Genomic DNA, 27,605 nt, shown 5'->3' on the forward strand with positions numbered 1-27,605 from the left:
CCGACGTTGTCCGGGAGCAATTAGGCTTCAGAGCCCCCGCCCGCCCCGACGTTGTCCGTGGGTCCCCCGGAGCCTTCCTCCATATATTGCAGTATTATACCTCTATGTTTACTTTGTACGCTTTTGTAACCTGCACACGTAACTTTTACCTCCTGTAATGCACCGTTTGGCTCACTTTTTTAATGCTCCGCTTGCTTCCTCTTGCTACCTGCACACGTCACTTTTTCCTCCTATACCTCTATGTTTACTTTCTACGCTTTTGTAACCTGCACACGTAACTTTTTCCTCCTGTAATGCACCGTTTGGTTCACTTTTGTAATGCTCCGTTTGCTTCCTCTAGCTCACGATGTACGCTTTTGTAACCTGCCAACGTAACTTTTTCCTCCAGTAATGCACCGTTTGGCTCACTTTTGTAATGCTCCGTTTGCTTCCTCTTGCTCACGATTTTCATTTTTGCTTCATTTTCCCGCCGCTCACCGCTCCTAAATAAATAAATAAATAACCTACCTCATCCGCCGCTCACTGCTCCTCCCCGCCTGTCCGCCGCTCCTCACCGCCTGTCCGCCGCTCCTCACCGCCTGTCCACCGCTCCTCCCCGCGCCATGTCCGCCGGTCCTCCTTGCGCTCCTCCCCGCGCTCCTCACGTCGGGCACGCACGTCGCGGCCGGCGCTTCTTCCAAGGGACTACTTTTTTTTTGGTACATTTTTTAAATAACGTATATTTATTAAGTTTATATAGCCTATGTCCATCTGCACACCCTAACGATTACAATGATGTATCAAGTGTGTGGATTGGCGCTGTGGTTCCCGAGTTTACCCGCCTCAAAGGTTCAAACTTCTTCCTCTATAATAGTAGTATAGATATCCTAAAGCATTAAAGATAAGAATCAAATAGACAAAGGCAGAGAACTTCAAAAAATCCAGTTTGCATTGCTATCAGACCATTATGCCTGTATTGTATACTAAGACAATTATTTCAACAATTCAGTTCTTAAAATTATTCTTTGATAAAGGAGCACCTTACCTGAAAAGCCTCCTCAAGAAGATTTTGCTCCCGTAGCTGATTCCCTTTACTAAAATAAAGCTCAGAAATGATTTTTGGGTCCTTTGGTTTTAGCTGAAGAGCATTATCTATAGCGGCGAGTGCCTGAGGAAGAAACACAGAAATGTAATTTCTAACACAATCGCAAAGTATGAATCTGACAAAATAAGCTACTACACCACATTACAAATGCTTTGAATACAGCTGGAATGTTTCTGATGAAAGCAAGATAATCTATTCTGACACGCATTTTCTTTACATTTTATTTTAATTCTAATTCTTCACCTGCCCACTGTGTAGTACGTCCTCATGCACGAGCTTTCAAAGAATAGTAAGTAACATTACTTTTTTTCTATATTATCAGTGCTGCTTCTTTTGTGCTTCTTTTTCTGTTTTTAAATTAGCAAATTGTTGGTTCTTTATATCTTAGTTTCTTGTTAGTATCTTATTTCACATTTCTGTTTTTCACAAAGCTTCCACTTATAATCTGTTTGTTCAAATGTTATTTGTTTTTTATGTAGCCTATTTAATAAAACTTGCCATGAATATGTATGTATGGCGAGGAATATCTAATTACATTTGCTTCCATCACGTTTTCATATGGCTATGCTATTAATTTAGGTATTTTCTTGCATTCCCTATTTTCACACCATTCATTTGTACAATGGGGCTGCTTGATGCAGTCTTTTATTTCTGAAGATTGCTTTTACTGAGGTTTTCAGATTTATTAACAGCCATATAGAAAACAAATCATTTAGTACCAAACATAGTAGAGGAAAAGACAAATGTTGTTTAGCGCAAATGATTTCAATTCTGTTGACCAGTCCTTAATATGAATAGCAGCATTCACAAATCAGGTCGGGGAGTATTAATCTAGCAGCAAGAGAAAACTGGAGCATTTCATCTTCCATGTGTACCACTTTGCCTTTTTTTACAACAAAATTAGCAACCCAGACCTTTTACAGTATTCAGGACCTGAAGTTATGCTAATTAAATCCATTGATCTGCAAATGTAAATCAGCCAAATATGGATATGCAAACCACAATAATAAATTGAGCCTCAGGATACATCAAGCACCTTGACCTTGAGCTACTAGCTATTTCAATGTTCTTTGTTTGGCCACACTAATAGATCGTAGGACAATCCTTGGAAGTAGAAATGGTGTAACAGACTTTCCATCCGCCATATTACAAGTGTATTATAGCCAATGGCACTTGTAATATGGTGGGCAAGATATCCATCATGTATATAAAGGAGTATCTCATCAACCAAACTCTAAATCAGGCTCTAAGTGTGCCTTCAGCACAGCAGTCATTTGGATTCTGTTGGCTCTCTCTTCCTTGAGAAGCGGTTTCTGTAGCATTTAAGTTTTGTTTTTCCCAAAGTTTTGAGTGGTGATGGATCCGGCAAATGGCACCTACTGAGGCCTGTTTTTGCCTTTTGTAGCTGAAAGATGATGGGGTTCTTTGATTCAATTACTTCCTTCAATATGCTTCTAGCATTTAGGTTGACGGCATTGTGCACTGGGGCAGCTGCAGCCTTCTCTTTAATGAATGTAAATCCTTGGTCTGTTTCCAAAGTGACTGGAATTGTTGATTGTGGGAGTCAGAACATGTTTTTCCATACCTCTGTCTTTAATTGGCCTATGACAGAAATGTTGAAGCAGGCGTTCTATATTTCAGGCATGTAGCATAGAATGCCATCTACTTTGGCTTGTAGCCCTATTTCACACTTTTTGGTTCCACAATGCCATTCTTTTTGGAGAACCGTATAATGCATTTAGTAGCACTATGGCAGCATGAAGATGATTTCTCCAGGATAGCTTGTTGGACAGTAGCAGGCCAACGTATCTGGACATGCTTGTTACTTTGATGGCCTGGTTCTCTATATTTTGTGTAGGCCCCAAGAACCTTAGATTTCACAGAGTTAATGTTTAGTAGTGTTTTGCTACAATCAGTTTCGATTGTGGCTAGTAGAAGTTGTAAGGCATTCTGGGTATGTGCTAAGAGAAGACTATGATTCATCAGCATACAGAAGTGGAGTCTGTAGTTGTTGCAACACCTCTGAAAGCCTTTAGATTTGCTTTATACATATTGTTTGTATAAATGTTGAATAGGAGTAGAGCCAAGATATATATGTGCTTGCCCCCTTGATTATTATTAAATGATCTGATTCTTGCTCAGTTTAACCCTATCCTGACTTGGACTTAAGAATCTGTGTTGAGGATGATGATTATTCTTAGCCCTCATGTTTTCTAATTTGAGCCAGAGTGGTTCTCTGTACCAGGTTGAAGACCTGAGAAAAATCTAAAAAAGCTGTGAACAATCCACTTGAAGGAAATAAGTTACTTACCTGTAACTGTAGTTCTGTAGTATTGGAATCTTTCATAGATTCACATGCTTGAATCTTTCCCAGTCGCCGAGACGGGAGACCCCAATATATCAAAATAGAAATGCAAAGCCAATACAAACCAGAAACCAGGCCTAAGTCCATTTCAGTTTTGCAACTTATCTCTATTGTTTTTCAAACAAGACCAAAATGAAGCCTGAACCAATCAGAACCTCTCACCCTCTAGAACACTCCTGAGAGAACCTTAGACCCTCCGATTTTCACAGCTCCAGTGCAACAGATACACCTGCACAAATCTGAAAGGTGAGGCTCAAGGGGAGGAGGTTGGGTCGCAGGTGAATCTATGAAAGATTCCAAATCCGAAGAACTACATTTAAAGGTAAGTAACTTATTTTTATAGATTCACATGCTTGAATTAGAATAGCTAGCAGTTAGAAGCACATTGTGTTTTTACAGTAGTGTGCAGCATTCATATTGCAAGCACTTAGACAAGAAGATATACTTTAAGTCGTCATTTTGCAAAATTTACACAGATTGTATTCAGAAAACATTTGTACAATCTAAACATATTATTGGTAAAAGGCAATATGAGGAGAAGGGAAAAACAGCTACATTAGATGAAAGAAAATGTGTGTAGTCTTACAGTAGAAAGAAAGGAGGGGTGAAGGAGAGAGCTCACCGTCACCTCAAAGGTTCCTCAGCACCAGCTGGCAAACTGCTGCATCATTATAAACTGCGGCATCCAAGCAGTAATGCTTGGCAAAGGTGTGGGTAATCTTCCACTTTGCAGCTCTGCAGATGTCCTGGATTGGTACTCCGGCAAAAAGAGAGTGGGAAAACACCGGCGCCCGCAGGGGTTTTCCTGCAGATTGATGGCAATATTGGATTGCACCTGAGATCCAAAGTGCAATTTCCCGCTTGGATAGAGGATAGGCTTTCTGAGGAGCACTGAAGGCCACAAAGAGCTGGGTCGATTTTGTGAAATGCTTTGGTTCTTTGTTGATAAAATGTAAGACAAAACTCAATATCTAGCGAATGAAGAGCTCTTTCCGCTGCAGTTGTCGGTTTTGGAAAAAAGGTTTTGAGGATAAGAGGCTTGTTCAAATGAAAGTCTGATTGAACTTTGGGGATACATTTTTGTTTGGTACGAAGGATGACTCTGTCATCCCTAAATTGCAGAAAAAGTTCTTGGATAGTCAGAGCCTGGATTTCACTGACCCTCCTAGCCGAAGTCAATGGCAGGAGAAGGGCAACTTTCCATGACAGGAACTTAAGATCCACTCTATGTATAGGTTCGAAAGGATGCTTTATGAGTTGTGACAGGACTATGTCAAGATGCCAGAGAGGTGACGGAAGCTTGACAGGTGGAAAGACCCGGAACAGACCTCTCATGAATTGTTTAATGGTCCTTGCTGACCATAATGATGGCCCAAATGGTCTAAATCGAGATATTGCAGCTAGATGGACTTTAATGGAGGCGTGTGCTAATCCAGATTTCACTAAAAGTAGGATGTAAGGAAGCATCTCATGAGATGAGGAAGAGAAAGGATGGACGCTGGATTCCTGACACCAAACACAGAATCTCTTCCATTTCATTCTATACATTTTATTAGTTCTTTGTGACTGGTCATTGGAAAGAATATCCTTACAATCAGACAGGATGTTTAGATGTTCAAATTCAAGGTGTTCGGGAGCCATGCTGCTAAGTGAAGCAATTTGGAATCCGGATGCAGCACTTGTCCATGGAACATCATCATTAGAGATGGAATGGGACGCAGGAGAATGGGTTGCCTCTCCGAAAGTAGGAGACGTTCCATAAACCAATGTTAATGTGGTCATGTTAGAGTTATTAGGATCATCTTTCAGGGTTCTGCCTTGATCTTTATGAGCAGTCTTGGCAGAAAGGGAATCGGCGGAAAAGCGCAGGCAAAGAACCTGAACATGCCATCAAAAATGCATTCCCCCAGGATCCCAGATGGTGATGCCATTCGGCATTTCTTGTTCTGCCACATCGCAAACAGATCCACCGTTGACCTGCCCCTTTGGAGAAAGATGCTGTTGAGTGTTTCCTGATGCAGTTTGGATGGCAGGACGATTTGAGCCTGCTCAGTGTGTATTATTATTATTATTCTGAGTTTTGTATAGCGCCTGGTTACCAATAGGCATCCCAGCGCGTGTATGCTGTTGTATTTTGATCGCCCAGGTGTTCCGCCTTTAGAGATATTCCTTTCTGTATCGCCCGATTCCAGATGCACTGAGCATCCTAAATGAGGTGAGATCTGGTGCCGCCTTGCTTGTTGGCATAATAAATTGCAGTTGTGTTATCTGTTCTGACCACCACCGCAGAGTTTCTTATCTTAGGCAGGAATGCCTGCAGTGCCGATTGTACTGCCTTGAGCTGGAGATGGAGTGGGTAGAAAAGAGAGACCGATTAAAATATTTCCTCACTGGGTCCAGCAAGAGATGGCCTTGACCATACCCGGTGTGATGGTAATGACATCCTCGAAAGAACCTATTGCCTGACGCCATTCCAAGTCCAGTTCTACCTGTAGTGGACACATTCATAGCCTGCAGAAAGGAATAAGAGGGAGGCAAGATGACATTGTTCTCAGCACAGACTTGTAGCGGTGAACAGAAAGTGACTTTTTTATTTTGAATGACGGAGCTGCGATATTAACTTCACTGATATTAACTTCGCTTGTCTTTCAAGAGATGGAAATGCCTTGTTCAGTGTGGTGTCCAGAATTGCTCCTAAAAAGGTAACAATTGTGTGAGGGAGCAATGCCAATTTTTCCTCGTTGAAGGTAAGGCCCAGCTTTGCGAACAGACTTGTAACTGCCGCCATGGACGATCGAGCTGCTGACATCGATGGTGCTTTGACCAGCCAGTCGTCCAAGTAGGGAAACACTTGATGTTCCTTAGAAAGGCTGCTACTGGAGCTAGACATTTGGTGAATATTCTTGGAGCCGATTTCAGGCCTAAAGGCAGTACCTTGAATTGATAATGGCTTCCTGCTATGGCAAATCAAGGGTACTTTTTGTGGGAGGGATGGATGGGGATGTGACAATATGCATCTTCTAAGTCTAGAGTGGTCCTGTAATCTCCTGGGTTCATAAGTAACAAAATGTCTTGCAACGCGATCATGCCAAAGGACTGTTTTTTGAGGTAGGAATTAAGAGACCTCAAATCCAGAATCGGTCGCTGTAGGAGAGTAGGGTCTGCTTACTATGGTTACCCCACTTTTTGCTGGTGTTTCACTGATTTGTCGACTTTAGTCTGGCTGGGGCCCTGCTAATCAGGACCCCAGCCTAGCTGCTTTCTCTCTAAATTGATTGCATGTACTTTAGGTACACTCCTAATTGGTTACTGGGTCACCCTTGTGAGTCCCTAGTATATGGTACCTTAGGTACCAAGGGCATAGGTACCCCAGAGGCCTACCAGGGGCTGAAGCATGTATTATGCCACCCCTGGTCAGCATTTCAAAATGCAGACTGGGTAAGGTGGTGCTTGCACCCATTACTAGGATATAGGCTACCTATATCTACCCTAAATGACAGACACATATAAACCTATAAGTCACTCCTATGGCAGGCCCTAACAATCCTTTTTTTTTTTTTTTTAAAAACCTTTATTCATATAAGATAGTTACAGTCATAGCGCACCAACCATCAGGGTCGAGCGTAGGAACAGAGGCATAAGCAACAAACAATGTAAAACAGGAGCAATGCGGAGGTACACCTCGTAAATCAATGTTGTAACTCAGGAGATACAAATACCAACACGGTCACAGGATTAGGGAAGGTTTGCTTTTTTTTTTTTTTTAAGGAGAAGAAAGTCAGGATATGATGCCACACAATGAGACCCCACCAAGGGCGGGGTTAAACATGAAAAAAGAGGATATTCGCAGCAGGAGCACCATAAGCAGGACATTATGTCAGGATGCAGACACAGGATATTCAACACCATTACACGTCCCCACCCAAAAGAATACCCGCCCGCCGTGCAACGAAACAACATAAAACATACACGACATACTCGAACCAGGAAAACGCACGGCGAGTTACCTCCAGGCAGACCCGCGAAAAGGAGAGAAAAAGGAAGAAAGGGAAGAGAAGAACAAAAAACAAAAAGAACATTCAAGGCCATAGAACAGAAAAAGTGAACAAAAAAAAACAACCCCCCACCCTGCACCTCTGCATACGGCCATGGCCTACCCCCCTAGCAGCGTGCCTGTCGCCCCACATGTGAACCCGAAATATAGAGAAGAGAGATAAAGAGAAAGAAAAGAGACAATATTCCACACAAGATAAGAAAAACAAAGAATAAAGGGGAAAAAGAGAAGAAAATCAAAACCCCACAAAAGGGGAAGGTAGAAGCAGGGAGAGACCCCAATACAGGCGTCCGGCCCCCCCCCCCCCCCCCGCCGCCCGTCATCATAGTATTACCAGGGTAGACAATATGCATCAAAAAGCAACATGATCAGAATCAGGATTACGGCCCAGCCCCTCAAACTACCCGAGCAAGATGGAAAGTCCCCCACGATGACACAAGGAACGGAACGCCATTGATGCACAGGAATCACGCCGTCCCAAGCAGAAGTATGTCACAAATATCAGGAGGCGGAAGAAGGCAATTAAACGCATCGAATGGACAGACCAGAGCAGAAAAGAACAGGAAGCCGTACAAAGTTCCAGGTAATTGCGCCATCAAAGTGAAGCCGCCGCCATTTTATCCGCATGCGATCCGGTGAACATTGCGTAGAATAACAAGGACGGCCATTTTGTAGCGTCCGGCACCCACCGTGAAACTCTTCGCCAGGATACGCGAACCTCTCCTTTGCTGCCAATAAAGTCAAAACAGAGTCCCAGCATAGTGTCTGCAGAATACGGCGGAGCCTGAGCCACACAAACAATGTCACACAACCAGGAGACCAGCGGCAGGTTGTTGTCCCAGTCCGGTGATAACGGGCTCACCCCTGTAGCAATCCAGAACCAGGTCTGCCCTTCTAGCGCACGGGAGGCATAAGATCCCACTCCCGTCCGTCGATTGGGCGCGCTGCCAACGCCATATGTAGAAACGCCTCCGTGCAACAATACTCACAAAAGGGACCCCCAATAGAAGCCTCAGCGACCGGTGTCAGGGCCGCCCGCCCCAGGAGCAGGGAAAAGGGGGATGGCAAAAATAGCTCCAAAGCAGTAGCGTCCAATAGAGGCATCGCCCCCACTTCGTGGTGCAGGAGCACAGACGGCCCCCCCCCCACAGTCAGGATGAGGCAACAGCGGTACCGCTCCGCAACCAGCTCCGAGGAACTGCGATGCGGGGTAGAGGCAGCGCGGCGCATGCCAAGCAGAGTCCCAAAAGAGTAGCAAGAAGCCAGCCGCAAATAACCAACTCCATCGGGGAGGGGGGGGGACCAAAGAACAGTATACGTCATGTCCTTATGCTCCACAGGCCACATTAACGCCAAGTTCTTGGGGGCGGGCCGACCGGCATAGTGGGTCACCGGTACCTTCTGGGTCCGCGCAGCCGTTGTTGTCGCACCTCCAGGCTGCAGTAAAATCACTCGGGGTCCCGGCTGCCAGTCTCGAGCAGGCCAAAATCACGGAGGTCCGTAGCTTCGCCTCCCGAGCACGGAGAGCACTCGGAGTCGGGCGTGTCCACTGAGCGCACCATCCGACACACGGGGGCACCGGAGCTGTGCGGGGCGGGCGACGGGATCAGGCGGCGGGAGAGGAGAGCCGGCGGAGCCGGGAGCCCGAGCGACCATCTTGGCCGCTGGTCCGGCTCCGCCCCCCGGCCCTAACAATCCTGAAGGCAGAGTGCTTGGTTTTGTGTGAGAGGGTGCCCAAGCATGAGCTGAGCCCCTCTGCAGCTTTCGGAATCCCTTCTCTGTAGCTGTTCTGTGATACAGCCATACCATATACTCTTAAGTGCATCATAACCTTGCGGTAGATGCTAACTTTGGAATGGCTGCATCAAAACATGTCGTGTTTGGTGTCAAACACTTTGGAATCCTACCCCTCCCTGTCCATTCTGGCGGCGGGGGTAGAATTCCACCCTTCTAGAGGGGGAAGACATGTACACACTTACCTGACCGGTAATAGTTTAAAAGAGCCCCAGCATCACAAAATGAATGCTGCTGCCACACACATGAGTCTGACCTCCTGCTGCTGGACGAAAACTCCGGCAGAGGAGGCCTGGACAATAGGTTTCCTGTCACAGGGAGGTGTAACCACCTCCCCAGACAGGCTTTAGTCTATTGGGGCTGGGCGGGTGCATTCAGTGAATGCTTTTCAGACAGTGCTGGGGACACACTTGGTGTCCCTGTGCATACCCTAGTTCAAACGGGTTGCAGGGTAACCACCCTCTCCCCAGGTCCTCCCATAGGTGGGGCCCTAGAGTAAGTCCAACCCCTAAACTTAGTATAAGTATAGGAACCCAGTCCTTAGGACTTTAGATTACCCTGGACGAAACTGCAAAATATATCCTGGAACTTCGACATTCTATTTCGACTAGAAGACAGAAGGATCTTCCTTGGGGTCAAGAAGTGACTTCCTTGTTCAAACAAGCACCAAAGAAGCCTCTTGCCGGTCTGCATTTCCAAAGCTCCAGCCGGATCCCGAAGGATTTGCGACACAGGACACAGACTTCCAGACATTTCCGAGGCTGACACGAGATCACAGCAAAGCTGAGACCTGTAGCCATCACGAGAGACGTGGGTCCGGAACTCCTGGACACAGTGCACATTTGCTAGTGCACCTACTTCCCGAGGTTTCCTGAAGTTGTGCATTGGGCTACTCGTAGTCCAAGCCTTGAGCACCATCTGCACTGAAGATTGTGGGCCTACACTCCACGAGTGTTCCGTGGGCCTGCTTCTAGGATTTCTGCTCGAGGCCCCTTCGCGATCTCTAGTCTGTCGACTGGTGGATCCCCACGAAGGTAACTCTTTTGTTATCTGGGCTTCCCTGGTTGCTCCAGACATGCCCTGACTCCCCTCCAAAGGGTGAGTCCCTCAGACCTTGCCGGTCTGCTCCGAAGACAATTTTTTCATTCTGAGTGGTTTGCTGTTGCCAAGGCTTGTTGGGTCCAATCCGGATACCGACACCACAGCACTCGACATCCTACATGGGACAGCTCAAATCCAGCTCCTGGGTGTCGTTGAAGCCTCCTGATCCTCGTGGCTGAAGAGTCAAGCTTGACCTTCTACACCTGAAATCACCCAACATCGGTGGGCATCTTCTTATTGCCTCCCTGGTCCCTGGCAAGTGACCCATACTCTGTTCCCTCTGCTTTCAGGTTCTTCAGATCTTCGATCCACCCTTGGATCCATTTGGACACTTTTCACCTGGTCGCCTGCAGCACTTCTTTGCAGCTCGCCAAAGGAAACGACGACGAAACCCGACACGAAAAGGCACCTATGCACCCGGCTTCCCTGGGTGAGGTAACACGAGTACGTCGGTGCTCCCGTGGGTCTTGACTCTCGAACTGTCCAGTTCTCAAGGGGTTTGCTCCTAGTCCACTCCTAAGTGTCCCATACCTTTAAAAATCTAATCGCAAGTTTCTCCATAGAAGTCAATAGTGATTCGCGGCTATGTTTAGGCACTGCACGCGTCCCCCATGGGTCTCCTGCATCCCTACCTTGGGTGGTTCCTGGTTGCCCCAGCTGTGCTACAGGCCCTAGGCCTTGTCTCTATGACTATCGTGGTACTTATACCACTTTCTTAGTATATGGTTTGTGACGTACATAGGGCCAAACGTATACTGTGCTAATTTACTGTGTGCTAAATAAGTTTACTGTATGTACTTTTGCATCTAGTCTCACAAAGAGACTAGATGTGTTTAGATTAAATACATATATTTTATATATATACCTGGTGTGGTTCTCCTTTAGTTTGGTAATTCACGAGATTATAGACTGGTAAAACAAGCTGCTTTACATTCCTTCAAGACTTAGCCTGAAGGCTGCTATCCACAGCTACCACTAGGATAGCTTTCTATATAGGTTGTCTTTAAACCTACATTCAGTAAGGGTCGTTTGGACTGGTGCAAGGTGCCCACTGGAATAGTGGACAGCATATGCCAGGCCTACTTCTTAAAGTCGCCATTGTCTGAAATTTCCCCCTGCCAAAAAGAAACAAGAATATAACTCCTTCCCTGTCAGGGACACAGGAACCGGTTCTATTGCTCCCTTCTGCTGCATCAATAGCACTTCCAAACGCAGGAGATGTAGGTCTTTTACCCCTTGCCGACCTTGCGGAGTGCAAGGTGGAATTTGAAGGAACTCCAGGGCATGGCCGAACTGGATAAGGTTGAAGACCCACTGCTCTGTTTTCATTTTTTGCCATGTTGAAGTTGCAACTACATTTTCCCCCCCTAAGCAAACCTGTGGATTATTTGGAAAAGAGTTATAGCCGGAGCCCGAAACTTGTCATTGACGATGTAAAGAATCCTTGCCCTGTCGCCCTGATTCTCCTCCTGGGATAGCTCTAGAGTATGCCCTAGATTGTGCCCTAGATTGTGCGTATACAGTGGTTGATATGGCTGAGAAGAGGAGGTGGAAGAGGGATACCGATACTGCCGGTATCCACCTCTGTATGATGGAAACCTTCTTCCTCATGTTCCCCTAAAGGATTCTTTTTTCTATTGAAGCGTCTCCAAAGACTTGCCAGTGTCAGTGTCTTTCTTTATATCCTCAAGCGAGTTCTTGATGTGTTTTCCGAATAATGCCTCTCCATGGTATGGAAGGTCAAGGATTTTATTATGCACTTCCGGCCTAAAAGACGTAGGTAGGGGCATATTATCAAGAACGGCGTTAAAAATTATCGCCGGTTTAGCGGCAGAAAACTGTCGCTAAAGCGGCGATAATGGGCTTGATAATATGCCCTTGTGAATTCCCATTGAAGCCCATGTTCTGGTGTGAACATGGGCTTCTATTGGCATTCTCCAGGGCATATTATCAAGCTCATTATCGCTGCTTTAGCAGCAGTTTTCTGCCACTAAACTGGCGATAATGTTAACGCCGTTCTTGATAATATGCTTGGTAGTTCTTAGCCATCCTTGACGGTGTAACCCTGCTGTGCCTCCCACTCATCTAAATGCTGTAGTGGCAATGTCCATTTCACAATTGATCACATACCCAGATGCACTCTCTCATTCTTGGAGGACCTTTGTTGCTTCTGTTTTACTGTCCTTAGGAAGTTGATCTATTTATGAAGCTAGGTTGGACCACATTTGTCAATTATATCGACCCAAAATGGCAGGAGCATTGGCTGCTCTGACCACCAGAGCCGATATTGGAGAGAATCTTTTACCAGCATAATTAAGGTGCCTGCCTTCTTTATCTGAAGGTTCGTTGATTGGAGCTGAAGGGTTCTTGGATAGCTCTTACTGATTTTCTAAAGTCATATAAAAAACGTTCAGTTTGAGATGTTGGCATTGCTGAGTCAAACCATTTCGCAGCCCTTTCAAGCAGGTCATAAAACCCACCGATGTCCTCCAGTGGTGAATCTATGGGCACAGGAGAGGGAGAAGATGGTGTGGGTATGAGGTAGTCATCCCATTCTTGGTGTAGATCTCAAAGATCCCTCTCCTCCTGATCATCATCTGTTGTCCCTGGATCTTGCCTAGGAACATGTGGAGGTGGTGGTGAATTTGAAGGAAGTACTGACTGCAAGTCTTGACCTAGCTGCGGAGTAGATGGGATAGACAGTGTTGGAGGGGAAAGTGTAGACTGCTCAGTAGAACCATTTGCTGGTGGAAACCTTTTTCTACAGTCTGCAAGCATAGACTGCAAGTCCGTTAGGAACGACGATGGCATGCAATTGACATCTTCCTGATATTCACGATGATACGCCTCTTGAGAAATATAATACTGTTGCTCCCCGTACTCCTCATCAAAATCTTCCTCCTAGTACTTGACGTGCAATTGTGATGGGCTATTTGTGTAACCGAAAGGTCCATCATCATCATCCTTATCCTAAGAATCTTGCTCATACAGAAGATGAGAGGGTAACAAAGGTGTAACCTTGGTAGGTGAAGTGACCTCTGGTGTAAAGTGTCTTTTTAACTTATCTCTACCTGCGTCGGTGATGCAGATACTGGTGGAATTTCAAACACCACAGTTGTCGGTGTAGTTGCTTTGGATGTCGATGTTGCTGTCATCGACGTTGTCGTCTTGGCTGTCATTGTTGCTGTCATCGACGTCTTCATCGTCGTTGATCCAATCATCACCACTAGTCTCGCCGATGATGATGTGTCAGCAGGATAAGCGACGGCGATGAACCTGAAGCTTTTAAGGATGACAGTGTTGTCGGCAATGGTGTTGAGGGTGGATTGAGACTTGTCTTTTGTTTAGATGCTGAAGACTGGTGGGCATCACTACTTGACAAAAATGAATATTTCTTCGTTGACGATGGAGTTTTCGTTGACGGTCTTTCCTCTGGGTGGCAGAGGAATGCTTTTTAACAGAGTGCCTGCCTTGAGGAGGTGTTGCCTTTTTGTCTTACTGTCCCCAGATGAATTTCCTTTCCTCTCCTTTCCAATTTTGTGCGGTGATTTAGAAGGACTGCGCCTATGACACACAAGAGAGGTCTTTCTGAGGGCTTTCTTTGGATGCTCACTTGAAGAAGGATTGTGAGGTGATCTCCCCTTCTTATGAGGCCTCTTAGATGATGAAGAAGATGTCTCATTACTGTCATCACTCGAAAGCAATTCCTTCCTGGCCTTGAGTTTCTGAAGTCAGATCAGAAGGTGCCCCTCACGATCCATCAAAATCTTATTTGAAAAGGTATGACATGCCTTACAATCCTTTGCCTTATGGCTGGGATACAGGAAATAGATCCAGTCACTCTAAGGGTCGTCTGTATGAAACCTTTTATTAGAGCAGATGACACAAGCTATGAAGAAACTCTTCTTTTTCTCCCTATCTGACATGACTAGTTCAGAAAAGTTGAATCAGAACTAAAGAAGGTGGTATTCCAGTAGGAGATAGTTGGTTAAAGTAAAGAAATTAGTTTTAAAACCTCTAAAGTAGTTGTAGAAGCCAAGCAGAGATCAGTGGAGACTCCATAGCACAATGAGCAGTAAAAAAATCTGAGTGTCGAAGGGTCTCTCAGGAGTGTTCTAGACGGTGAGGGGTTCTGATTGTTTCAAGCAAATTGTGGTCTCTTTTGCAAAACAAATAGATACGTTACAAAACTAAAATGGGCCTAGACCTGGTTTCTGGTTTTTTTTGGCTTTGCATTGCTGTTTTGATATGCCGGACACTACCATCTCAACAACGGGGAATGATTCAAGTATGTGAATCTATGAAAGTTCCAATACAGGAGTAAAGAGAAATTGTGGACAGTGCGCTGGCAATTGAAGATTTGGTCTATGGTCGAAAGACTGCCCATTAAGCTATCCTGTATGGTGTTCAGCTTATCCGTTCACATGTTCTAGGATGATTTTGATGAATACTGTTCATTAATAAGACTTATTGATCTGGTGAAGATGCTTTGGCTCTTTTGTAAAGCAGTACTCTTTATGAATCTGGGAAGCATATGTCGGTAGCAAAGGATGAGTATGCTTTGGCTAGGAGGGGTGCCCAGCAATAGACCTTTATTTACCTAAGTTTCTTTAAATGACATAAAACGGTGCATACATCATCTTAAATTTCAGAACATTTCATACCTTATTAAAATTTTCCAGCTTGCTGTAGATTGCAGATAAAAGTCGATAACATTCCATACATCCAGGTTCCTCTGCTGCAATTTGATTGGTCATTTGTTCGGCTTCCTGTGTTTGACCAGTCATGGCCAAAACTTGAGCCTATAAAACAGAACAAGAGGTAATAAGGCGTTTATGAACAAGAAACTGAATATCTAATATATTAGAGAAAGCTGCAGAAAAGGACATGCTCAGCTCTGCAAGAGAAAACATGCATTTTAAGAGTTCATGTAGGGAGTGAAATCAAAATTAAAATGATGCCTTCATGATATTGGTAAGCGTGTTTTTTTTTTTTGTTCAAAAAGGTTTTTATTGGTTGTTTCAGCAGTAACAAACAGTAATTAAATCCAGTAGTACATTTATGTTCAGAAGTGTACAGTTTAAAAGCGCCACATAATGCGTTACAACAGTAGTCAATGGAAAAATTCAAGAGTACGGTAACCAATAACTCTCGTCGGAGGTAGCAGAACATGTATCGCACACTCATCAAGCATTTAGAGACAGATATTGTGTATCACTGGCTACACGGAAAAGGGTACCACGAAGGGCAATACGGTGATGGGAGAATGCAAGTGCTAGTGCCTGTGAAGAAAAAACAGTGGTCGACTATCTTAAGGTGGCTTATGCGTCGTAAAGTAATTATCAAGGGTTAACCACAGTTTTCTCGTGGGGGGACGCCACGGCGTCTGTTGAAGTGCGATGTTATCTGCACCGCGTAGACTTATAATCCAATTCAACCACCCTGAGAAGTTGGCCTTATTGGTATCTTTCCAGTTACTAAGGACTGTCTTGATCGCCGCCGTGAGGAGGAGGTCGAGTAAGGCCCTATCTTCTATTTCAAGGGAAGGGTCTTGGGTGAATCCGAAAACAAGATAGGGGAGTTCCTTAATCGGTGTAATGTGGAATAATTTTGATATAAATTCAAATATCTTCTCCCAAAACTGTGTTACGCAGTCGCACTCTAAGATAATATGAGATAGATCACCCTCCGCGTGTTTGCAGTTCCAGCAGAAGGCGTCTGTAGTAATATTATGTGCAAATAATCGCGCCGGTGTCCAGAAGGCCTTGTGCAAGAGCCAGTATTTTGTTTTCGAAAGTGTGGGGCTGATTTTGTGTCTCATACAGGATATCCATGTATTGGTCCAATCCATCTCTGTAATAGGCTTGGACGCAAGGTTGTCCCAGAATTGTGTAATTGGGTAATGAGGCTAGGATGTTGAGGGCGACTAAGTTTATAGAGGGCGGAAACCTGGTGTCCCAACCTGTTCACCCTGGCTAGATACGATGGAAGGGAGGGTGTAGTTCGGGAGAGTTTGGCTTTGGTCAGTGCTGTTTTTACGTTAAGGAAGTTATAAAATTCAATTGGTTCGAGGTCGTATTTGGTTTGTAGGTCACCGAATGGGACAGGGTATGATCCCGTAAACAGCTGATACGGAAAAAGTATGCCTTTTTTGATCCATGATGTAATGTGTAGGGGTTTGCCTTTATATAAAATGTTACGGTTGTCCCATAAGGATTCCCAGCGTGATCCCCGAATGCTGTTTTCCAAGAGTCTGTCGAACTTTAGAAGAGCACATTTTGTGTTATGGAATATTGATTTGGAGTGGATTAGCCTATTCAAATTAGATGAGAGTGCCGCGTTAGGGGAGATACCCTCTAGAATCTCGTTCTCAATTTCTAGCCAAACTGGAGTATAGTCAGGTGAAGGCGAGAGCCAATGGGCTCCCTGCTTGGCGAGAAAGGCGGTTTCATATCTTTTGAAATCAGGTAGGTTGACCCCACCAGCGGTTTTGTCTAAGCGGAGTTTTTTTATGCTGATTCTGGCTCTTTTCCCTTTCCAAAGGAAGTTTGATATAGTCATGTCTAGTTTGTGGTAGAAGTCAGGCGTAAGAGTAAGAGGGAGCATAGATAGAAGATAATTAACCAGTGGTGATATCATCATCTTGATGGTCTCCACTCTACCCCACCACGTAATGAAGTGAGGGGACCAACCCTCCAAATGGGTTTTGATTTTGTTTAAGGTTAACTTTTCATTCCGTTGGAGGGTCTCCATAAGGGAGTCGCCGAATTCAATTCCAAGGTATTTCACAAATTCTGTTTGCCAGCAAAGCCCTGAGTTCCCTAGTACCTCTTTGGCTGTTAAAATATTGAGTGGTTTGACCTCAGATTTATCCCGGTTGAGCTTGTATCCCGAGTATGTGGAGTATCTGTCAATGGTGGACATTAGTGCAGGGATAGAGGTATCTGGTGATTCTGTCACAATCAGGATATCGTCCGCATAAGCGGCAAGTTTGACGCATTTATTCCCAAATTTCACACCTTTAATGGATTCGTTGTTTTTTATATTAGCTATTAGGGGTTCCATTGCTAATAGGAAGAGCGAAGGGGAAAGGGGGCAGCCCTGCCTCGTCCCCTGCTCAAGGGAGAAAGGGTCTGATAATGATCCATTTATGGCAATGCGTGCGGTAGGTGAGAGATACAGGGCCATTACCAAGTTAATGAATGTGTCCCCAAGATTAAAGACGGACATACAGCTCTTAAGGAAAAGCCAGGACACTCTGTCGAACGCCTTTTCTGCGTCAAGAGTAATAGCAACTGCGGGGTCTGCGAGCAGTCTGGCTTTTTCAATGACGTGACAGAGTAGTCTTGTATTATCGTTGGACATGCGCTGTTTCATGAATCCTACTTGCGACGTGCTAATTAGTTTTGGTAGTTGCGAATTTAGTCGTGTGGCTAGGATCTTTGCATATATCTTGCAGTCTAAGTTGATTAGGGAAATCGGTCTGTAGTTTTTGGTTAACAGTGGGTCTTTGCCGTCTTTAGGAATGACTATAATGGTGGCTTCACTCATCGATTTTGTTATTCCTTTAGTTACATTAAAGGACTTAAACAGTTTTAAGAGAGTCGGGCTCAGCGAAATCGTTAGTTCTTTGTAGAAACTGGCGGAGAAACCGTCAGGGCCAGGTGCCTTGTTACCTTTATGGGTTTTAATAGATGTTGTTACCTCTTGTAGGGTGAATGGAGAATTCAGAGTGGCATTATCCGTGTCATTGAGTTTAGGTAGGCCTAATGAGTTTAGGTACTTATTACACTCTTCCGAGTCAAAGGTCAAATTATTTTTATACAGGTCTTGATAGAATGATTTAAAGGTATGTAAGATTAGGTTCTGTTTTGTTTGGACGATATTATTACTATCTTTGACTGAGGCGATATTGAATTGTTTTTGTTTGTGTTTTAAGTATGACGCTAAGACTTTACCAGCTCTATTACCTTCGCATGTCCTAAGAGCCTTGAACTTGTTAACCCAGACCCCCGCTCTTTTGCTGAGTATCGAGTTGTATTCATATTTCAGCTTAGTAAGTTCGTTTAAAATCATAGGATTTTGGAGATTTGCAATATGAGTGGCTTCTAGATTTTTAATGTTGGTTTCTAGAGTGGTTAAATCCTTGTTTAATTTTTTATATGAGCTCTAATTCCTATGATTACACCCCTCAGGGTGGCCTTAAGCGCCTCCCAAACAGTTGCTATGTCCGCGTCATGGGTGTCGTTTAAGGCGAGGTAGTCTCGGATGGCGTTCTCGATCTTTTGCTTGTTTTCTGGTTCAGAAAATATTTCATCATTGAACCTCCATCTTTTAGGGGGGAGAATGGACCTGGAACCCACTAATTTGGTCTGAATGCTCGAGTGGTCAGAAATCAACTTAGGGGCAATGCTGGTTTCCTCTATGAGGTGTGTGAAGGGGCTATTGACGAGGATATAATCTATCCTTGAGTAGGAATTGTGAGGAGGTGAGTAAAATGTGTAATTGCGGCCGTCAGGGTGTTGGAGTCTCCATGAGTCGTGTAAGTTGAATCTGGAGCATAGGCGGTGTAGACTAGTATGTGAGCGGGTCGGTTGGTAGGAACAGGTAGAGTGGCGGTCCGTTATAGGGTCAAGGGGTAAATTAAAGTCGCCTCCCAATATCAGTAATTCTCCCTGAGGTACACATTCTAGGGTCGGGGCCAATGAGTCCCAGAATTCTGGGTCGTCAGTGTTGGGACCGTATATGTTCATGACGTGGATATGGTCATCGTTTCTTTGCAGGTGAGCCATGATGAAGCGGCCATCCTGATCCTGAGTGTGCGAAATTACAGAGATGTTGGATTTTTTAGCTATTAGGGTGAGGACTCCACGTTTTTTGCCAATTGCTGGCGAACAAAGAGTGTGTGAGATCCAATGTTGACTTATCAGTTCAGCGTCATCCTTCGATAATTTAGTCTCCTGCAAGAGGAGGATGTCGCCCTTGGATTTTGACAAATATTCTAGAACTTTCCTCCTCTTGACTGGGTGATTGAGTCCTTTAACGTTAAAGGAGACAATGTTAAGGCCCTCCGTGATAGAGGAATTGTGGGTCATTGATAGCTAGGTCGTCGCTCTAGATCAAGTGGTAGAGCCGTGATCATTAAGCTATAGGATATTAAGTGGATGACAAGTATGGGCGAACGATTTGTTCCCTTAGTGTGGTTCTGTCTCGCGTGAGTTTCATCTGCAGGATTATCGTCTCTTGAATTATCGTGTCTTGAGATTATGTTTGATATGCTACTGTGGTCAATTATAAGGAAGGTCTCAGTTAGCATTACTTCTAAAGCTAAAAAGGTGAGTGGAAACATTAACCATAAACATTGAACACGTGCTGAAACAATCCAGAATTTTTTTTCCCCCTTTCCCCCACTACCCTCCCCCCCTTCCTCCCTCCCCCCTGCTCTCCCCACTCCCCCCCTCCCCCCTTCCATTCCAAAAGAACTTAGGAGCTGCGACGGCATTGCCGTTCATCTGCAACGCAGGAAGGATTTAGAATGGTAGAAATAACAGGGAATAACATCAGTAACATCAAGTTCTTACTGCGCTTAAGGCGCTTGTTAAGTAACAGTCATTTTAGCTAAACATATCAAGCATGTACACAGAAAGTTGTGATACAGTGAACCTTAAGGAGGACATAAAATTGTCTGAGAGAGTATATCTTATAAGCGCATTGGATAGAAGTAGGAGTTAAAAGGGTGTAGCTCCATGACTGATCATTTGTATATACTGTGAAGGATTAGTTTGTGAAAACAGACGTGCTCTGAAACAAGGTAATCAGAAGAGGATTTTCTGCAGAAAATGATCTTTCTCCCGAGTGATCTCTAAAGATCTCTATGGAGTAATGATAGGGATCATATCCCAAAACATTTTGTTCCATTAATGGTTTACAAAACATATCTTAACACGTGTATTGAGCTGTGGTCTAGGAGCTATGTATCGTGATAGGAGGTTCAATGAATACGTCGGTTTACCATGAGTGATCAAGGATCTGTACCCTGAGTGGTCTTACCTGATGGCGACAAACACATCAGAACACTATGTTACTTGAAACTAAGATGGAAGTGTCTACAAGGAAATGATTTTGCCAAAAGGTAAGTATTAGCTTGTCTAACCAATTCCAGGAGTAAAACCTGGACGCTGTATTAATAAGACAACACGTTTGAGGTATGAGACTAGAACGATGGGATCAGCCATGACCAGAGTCTGAATTCACATTTTCTAGCGAGTTCGTCTTGCGTTTATTCGAGGGGTTGTTTGACAAGTCCATGCTTTGTGAAGTGGAGTCTCCAATGAATTGCGCTAATGCGTTTGGGCTCGTGAAGAATTTCGGTTTGCCTTGAATGGTGATTTTGAATTTCGCCGGGCCAGCGAAAGAGTATTGAATTCCTTTCGATCTTAGTCTTTCTCTTTGTGCCAGGAATCCCTTCCTGATTTCAAGCGTGTCTTTCGAGTAGTCTTGGGTGAAAGTTATAGTGTGGCCCTCCCAAGTGATTTTATGGTTTCGCCGCGCGAACTGCAGTATAGCTTCTGTATGTTGATGTCTTAATGGTTTGCAGATCAGTGGGCGCGGACCTCTGTAGCCATGAGGGATATAGCTCGGCACCCTATGGGCTCTGTCAAGTTCAAATTCGTGGTGGAAGGAAATCCCTGTTATTTTCGGGATCCAAGCTTCTAAAAAGTCCACACAGGAATTCGCGTCTTTCTCTGCATTTTCCGGGATTCCAAAAATGCGCACATTTCCCCTCCTGTTTCTGTCTTCCAACTCCGATACCTGGCGTCTGAGCTGGTCCGTTGATCCCTGAATTTGCCGCATGGATGCGGAGGCATTTTTGGTCTTATCTTCTAAGTCGCTAATCCTTTGCTCCGCTTCATCTATGCTTTTGTGGACCAAGCTCATGTCGGCTCTAATTGCAGTGAGCTCCAATTGCATAGCGTCAGTATTGGATTTGGTTGATTTTGCTAGATCGTGTACTTCTGCCAGTTTTATCAGGATCACTTCTAGGGTACTGTTGACGTCTGACTTTGCCTTGATGGGGGAATCTGACAGAGAGGGTGCCGGTTTTACCTTTTTTGCGTTCTTCTTCTCGTCTCTGTCCGCCATGTTGAGGGGTTTCGTTTCCGTACTACCAGAAGGTCAGTGGGGTAATGGAGTACTGGCTGATGTTGTCGGTGGCTTCCCGAAGAGGGCTCAATCTTTTGCTTTAGGGCTTTGGCTACCTGTTGCGTTGTGAGGTAGGCTAGTACATCTCAGAATGGCACAGAGGCTTTAACAGAGCTTAACAGAGTTTAACAGAGTGTTTACACCAGGATTGCGCTGATTATGGCTCCTTTCACCAGAACAATTGTAGACGTAGCAGTGTTGAGAAAAGGTAGTGCCATGCGTGTGTATGTGGTAGAATTCAGTATTTCATAGCATTAGGCTGTAGAAGACAAGCTTTTCCATCAACCTTTCATATATTTCCTATAATCCTCAATTTTTCGCGCCGAAAAATGACAAAATGAACACAAACGGACGCCATTTTTAAGTCAGGCGCTATTGGTAACGATCATGTTCAATTTACAGGCCAGTCGCTGAGGGGGGAAGATATCCCCTTTCCTGTGGGACTTTATTTTGAGGGCGTAGGGCAGCCACTTCGTTTTTGCAAGGTTAAACGCTTCTTATGGGCAGTGGAACGTTATTTTTGCCAGCGCTCTAGGCGCGAGTTAGGTAGCGGGCGGCCATCTTTAAGTCAGGCGAGCTGCCGGGCTCCGGGGTGGAAAAATCTGAAGCGTTCACTCTGAAGGGCTACAAATGCTGCCGATATTCAGCCGACACTGTGCGCATACATCTGGGCTCACCTCCTTGCCGTGTGCGCCTCCGCTGATTCCCTGGCGGATTCCGTCTTACGCCATGTGGTGGGTGTCCCTTAGCGCGCCGAACCTCCGCACATCTCTTCTCATGGGTTGTCGGGTTGCGGTATAGGTGTTTCCATTGGGTGCTGAGTGTTCAAAGTTACACCGAGAGTGCTCCAGGCAGTCTGGAGGGAAACCCTTCCACTCCCACTATCGTGGCTACGATATTTCGTCCTTTAGGGCTGAAGGTCCGCTCTCCTGCATCGCAGCGAACGAGCTAGGCGGCCATTTCCAACGCCGTCCAAGCCACGCCCCCGGTAAGCGTGTTTTTAAAAGGGTCCATTGTTATTTCTGTTTGAAGGTCTTCCAATGTTTACAAATAGGCTTTTGATCACAGGAATGTACAAAAGAAGAAGACAACTGTCATTGCCCTCATAAAGCTCATGATAAAAGGATGCTATGATATTGGAAATCCATTGACTGGATTCTATTTGGACACTGGACAGTGGACTACAGCTCGTTCTTATCCCATCTTCTTTACAGCAATGGAATTGAGTTGCTTGAACCAGATAGCCACACCTTCCTGTATTTCAAACTAATATTTAAGCTAAATGGAGCCCTTGCAAGAGAAGGATTGGAAAAAGAGATACAGATTTATTTTGAGTTTCAGAGAAAGTGTGAATAATGAAGATGAAGGTCAATGGCAGGTGGCATGGATTAAATATTTAACTAACTTACTCATTTTGAAGAACTGACCAGAAATGATGAAATGGTGGGATGTTAATTCTCTTACAGAGATCTTGGAAGGTAAGAAAATATAAAGGGAACAAAGGGTATAATTTGGTGGTGGGCAGAACAGGATATCCTTTCTAAATTGGCAGTGGCCCCATTCTTTTCAGAGTTCGGAAGAGGTTTTTTTTCTCCAAAATCAGAGCCTCATCGTTCTCCATATTTGAAAACTCCTTACTGGTAGTTCATCTACGACTTGGCCACTAGCATAACAGCATCGGAAAACTGCCTTATATAGGCCTCTATTTTTCTGTGTTGGTGAATAGCTTAAAGGCAGGCAAAAATGCATTGCCTGCTTTAGAATAGAGTAAAGCCATTGTTGATTGTCTGTGCCTACCTCCAGTTTCGTTTTTATTTCGCTGCCGCCATTTTACTGATTGTTGTGGTGCCTCAGAGCCCATCCCCCACAGCCCGCCCCGCCTCCCAGCTGACCCTCCCTCGCCCCCGCCCACTCCACCATCCATATATGACAGATGCTCCCGCGCGCAGCGGTCGCGCGCTGCGGTCGCGCCCCATGCGCGCCGAAGGTGCGCCAAAGGTAAGCCCGTCTACGCCCGTCCGCGCCTGGACTGCGCCCAGCGCCAGACCCCCTGGCCCTCGCAAACTGCACTCCTCCAGCATAACTTATGACGCCGCCACCCTCCTAGCCCTTAACCCCAGACGCACACCTCTATGCTGCGTAGCTGCCCCGGGACAAACCCATGGACCATTCGCCTGCCACTCCTGCAAATTTACCAGCATCAAGACCCACACCACATCCTCTAACCCCAAACACAGTTCCGACTCTAACCACCTGAAGTGCATCCTGCTGAACACCCGCTCGGTCCACAGACACGCCACCGAACTCTGGGATTTACTCGACACTACATCACCGGACGTCGCCTTCCTTACTGAAACATGGATGAACGCTTCATCAACACCCGACATCGCCATAGCCATCCCGAACAATTACAAGATTCTCCGAAAAGACCGCACCGTCCAAACAGGAGAAGGCATCGCCATCGTCTCGTCCATAAGAACACCATCAAAATCACGACCAGCTCCGACGATAACCTTACAACCACCGAACACCTCCACTTCCAGGTCCACACCGACCCTAGAACCACACTCAGAGGCACCCTCATCTACAGGCCTCCAGGAACCCGTAAATAATTCAGCGAAGACATCACTGACTTCATCAGTCCACATGCCCTCGCCTCCGAGAACTACATTCTATTAGGAGACCTCAACTTCCACCTGGACAAGAAAAACGACAGCAACACCACCACCCTTCTTGACAACCTGGCCAATCTCGGCCTCAAACAACTTGTTGACACCCCCACCCATGTAGCCGGACATACGCTCGACCCAATATTCACCTCCAGCAAACACATCTCCTTCGATCGCACCACAGCTCTCCACTGGACGGACCACAGCTGTGTTCACTTCAGCTACAAAACCACCTCGACCCACAACCCCCCACAACCTATCCCCCGAAGAAAATGGAACAAAATCACCATCGACCAACTCCTCACATCGCTCAACCAAAACCCACCCGCCCTCTCATCGGACCCAAACCAAGCTGCCATCAAATTCAAACAATGGATCACTCACAGCGCTGACGAATTAGCACCCTTGAAAAACCATCACACCAAACAAGACAGCAAAAAGGCCCCCTCGTTCAACGATGACCTTAAGAAATCCAAAAAGCTATGCCGCACTCTCGAGAAAACATGGAGAAAAAACCCAACCACCGACAACATGACCACCTTCAAGGCAGCCACCCGCAAACACCACCAATTGATCCGATCCACCAAGAAATCAGCATTCAAGAATCGACTCGACAACAACGCCCATAACAGCAAGGAACTATTCAACATAGTCAAAGAATTCACCAACCCCACCGCAGCCTCAAACGACATCACCCCCTCCCGAGACCTCTGCGATTCGTTATCCTCCTTCTTCTACAACAAAATTGCCGACATACATAACAGCTTCGAAAACAGTTCCAACAAACAATCCTCTCCACCCCCCTCAGAACCTAAACCGCCCTCTAACAACCTCAGCGCCTTGAACCCAATCACCACTGAAGACACCATCCGCCTCATGAATTCCATCCACTCTGGCTCGCCAACCGACCCATGTCCCCACCACATCTTCAACAAAGCAGACTCCATCATCGCACCCCATCTCCGTGATGTCATCAACTGCTCCTTCATCTCTGCCACCTTCCCAGAAAGCTGGAAACATGCCGAAGTCAGCGCCCTCCTGAAGAAACCCACAGCAGACCCCTCTGAACTTAAAAACTACCGCCCCATATCCCTCCTCCCATTCCCGGCCAAAGTCATTGAGAAAGCCGTCAATAGCCAACTCGCCGCCTTCCTCGAATCCAACAACTCCCTCGATCCCTCTCAGTCCGGCTTTCGAGCCAAACACAGCACCGAAACCGCCCTCATCGCAGCAACAGACGACATCAGAACACTACTGGACAACGGAGAAACAGTGGCCCTCATTCTACTCGACCTCTCCGCCGCCTTCGACACTGTTTGTCACAGCACACTCATTCAACGCCTCAGCAACATCGGCATAAAAGGAAAAGCCTTGGACTGGATCATCTCGTTCCTAGCTGGGAGAACTCAGAGAGTCCGACTTCCCCCATTCAAATCAGAGGCCACCGAAGTCATCTGTGGTGTACCACAAGGATCATCACTCAGTCCCACCCTCTTCAACGTTTACATGAGTCCACTCGCTTCCATCGCGCGTCAACACAACCTTAACATCATCTCCTACGCTGACGACACCCAACTGATCCTTTCCCTCACCAAAGACCCCAACACCGCCAAAACTAATCTTCACGAAGGCATGAAAGAAGTAGCCGTATGGATGAAAGACAGCCGCCTTAAACTTAACTCAGACAAAACGGAAGTGCTCATCCTAGGATCATCCCCCTCTGCCTGGGACGACTCATGGTGGCCCTCGGATCTGGGGTCAGCACCCATACCCACGGATCACGCACGTAACCTTGGCTTCATCCTAGACTCTTCACTCTCGATGACCAATCAAGTCAACGCCGTCTCATCCTCCTGCTTCAACGTACTTCGTATGCTCAAAAAAATCTTCCATTGGATCCCCGCCGAGACAAGAAAGACTGTCACCCACGCACTGGTTACGAGTCGACTAGACTACGGAAACACCCTCTACGCCGGAATTACAGCCAAATTACAGAAAAAACTCCAACGCATCCAAAACACATCAGCGAGACTCATTCTGGACATACCTCGCCAAGATCACATTACCGGCCACCTGAAAGACCTCCACTGGCTTCCCGTCAACAAGAGAATAACATTCCGTCTCCTCACCCACGCACACAAGGCCCTCTATAAACTAGGGCCCGAATGCCTCAACACTCGACTATCCTTCTACACACCCACCCGCCAACTAAGATCATCGAATCAAGGCCTCGCCGCAGTTCCACGTATCCAAAGATCCACCATGGGAGGTAGATCCTTCTCCTACTTGGCGGCCAAGACCTGGAACTCAATCCCCACCCACCTCCGCCTTACACAGAACCACATCTCCTTCAGAAAAGAACTTAAAACCTGGCTATTCGATAAATAATCAACCCCCTCCCCAAGCGCCTTGAGACCCTCTGGGTGTGTAATGCGCTATATAAATTCTTGAACTTGAACTTGAACTAGAAATTCCCTGATACCCTATCAGGGAGTCTAACCTTGCCACCCAGACCAACATAAGAGAGGTGAGCCCCTACACTTTTATCTTTTTGCTTGTACGAAGAAGACAAACTATTATGTTGAGAACTGGGAGAGTGATTATCTACAAATTTAACCAACCGTGCTGCACATTCTTACCAACTATGCTTCCATTGAACACAAATAGGCAATACATAAAAGTACACAGTTAGAAGTAGTTGAAATCAATATGTAGTAAATGGTGCAGAAACAGAGATTCATCCATGTTATTCCCCAAACACATGTAATTCCTATTATTTCCCCACTGGTGTAAGTACATGGAACCCCAGTTACAGTTATTCCAAGGCGAAAGCCTAATGAGGACCTAAAAAGTTGATTGCTTCATAAATGCACAACCTTGATAGCTTACTACAGGTTAATAGGCTCATCCAGAGTAAATGTAACTTATTGGCAGCATAATAAAATAAACTGACTCATCGCTAAATGCTGATATATTCTCCAGGTTATTAACCTTACCACATCCAGGAAAATTCTCACTACTACTGGTGATTACATTACAATAAGGTTTCTACCTAAATATTGGTCGAAAAAGACAAAGCCTTCAGAAAAAACAATGAATTTTTAAAGTTGTGGCAACTGCTCCTGCCTGTGCAATTTGAGTGTCTCACCAAACATGGGAAAACTACATTTCATGATAAGATTTTTCACACTACTTTTGTAGTAAGAATCAATTTTCCAATATGGCTTACAATATTTTAGCAGCATCATTAGGAAGCTGTGGTAAAACAGCTGAACAAAACCAAATGATAATCAAGAAAGATGATAAAAAGGCAATAGCATTGTCATTTAAAGAGTC

The 27,605-nt window shown here is 45.4% G+C and overlaps 1 protein-coding gene across 1 annotated transcript in view; it reads right to left on the reverse strand.

Annotated features, from left to right (window-relative positions):
• The window catches only part of TMTC1 (transmembrane O-mannosyltransferase targeting cadherins 1), a 1,403,473-nt gene that overhangs the window by 59,070 nt on the left and 1,316,798 nt on the right, over positions 1-27,605 (reverse strand). The window contains exons 17-18 of the mRNA XM_078673764.1: positions 15,063-15,200; positions 1,025-1,147 (exon numbers count right to left, since the gene is read on the reverse strand). Of these exons, the coding sequence (XP_078529890.1) occupies positions 1,025-1,147; positions 15,063-15,200 (261 nt within the window). The remainder of the gene's footprint in view (positions 1-1,024; positions 1,148-15,062; positions 15,201-27,605) is intronic.

This window comes from Lissotriton helveticus, chromosome 1_1 (assembly GCF_964261635.1).
Source record: "Lissotriton helveticus chromosome 1_1, aLisHel1.1, whole genome shotgun sequence".
NCBI lineage: Eukaryota > Metazoa > Chordata > Amphibia > Caudata > Salamandridae > Lissotriton > Lissotriton helveticus.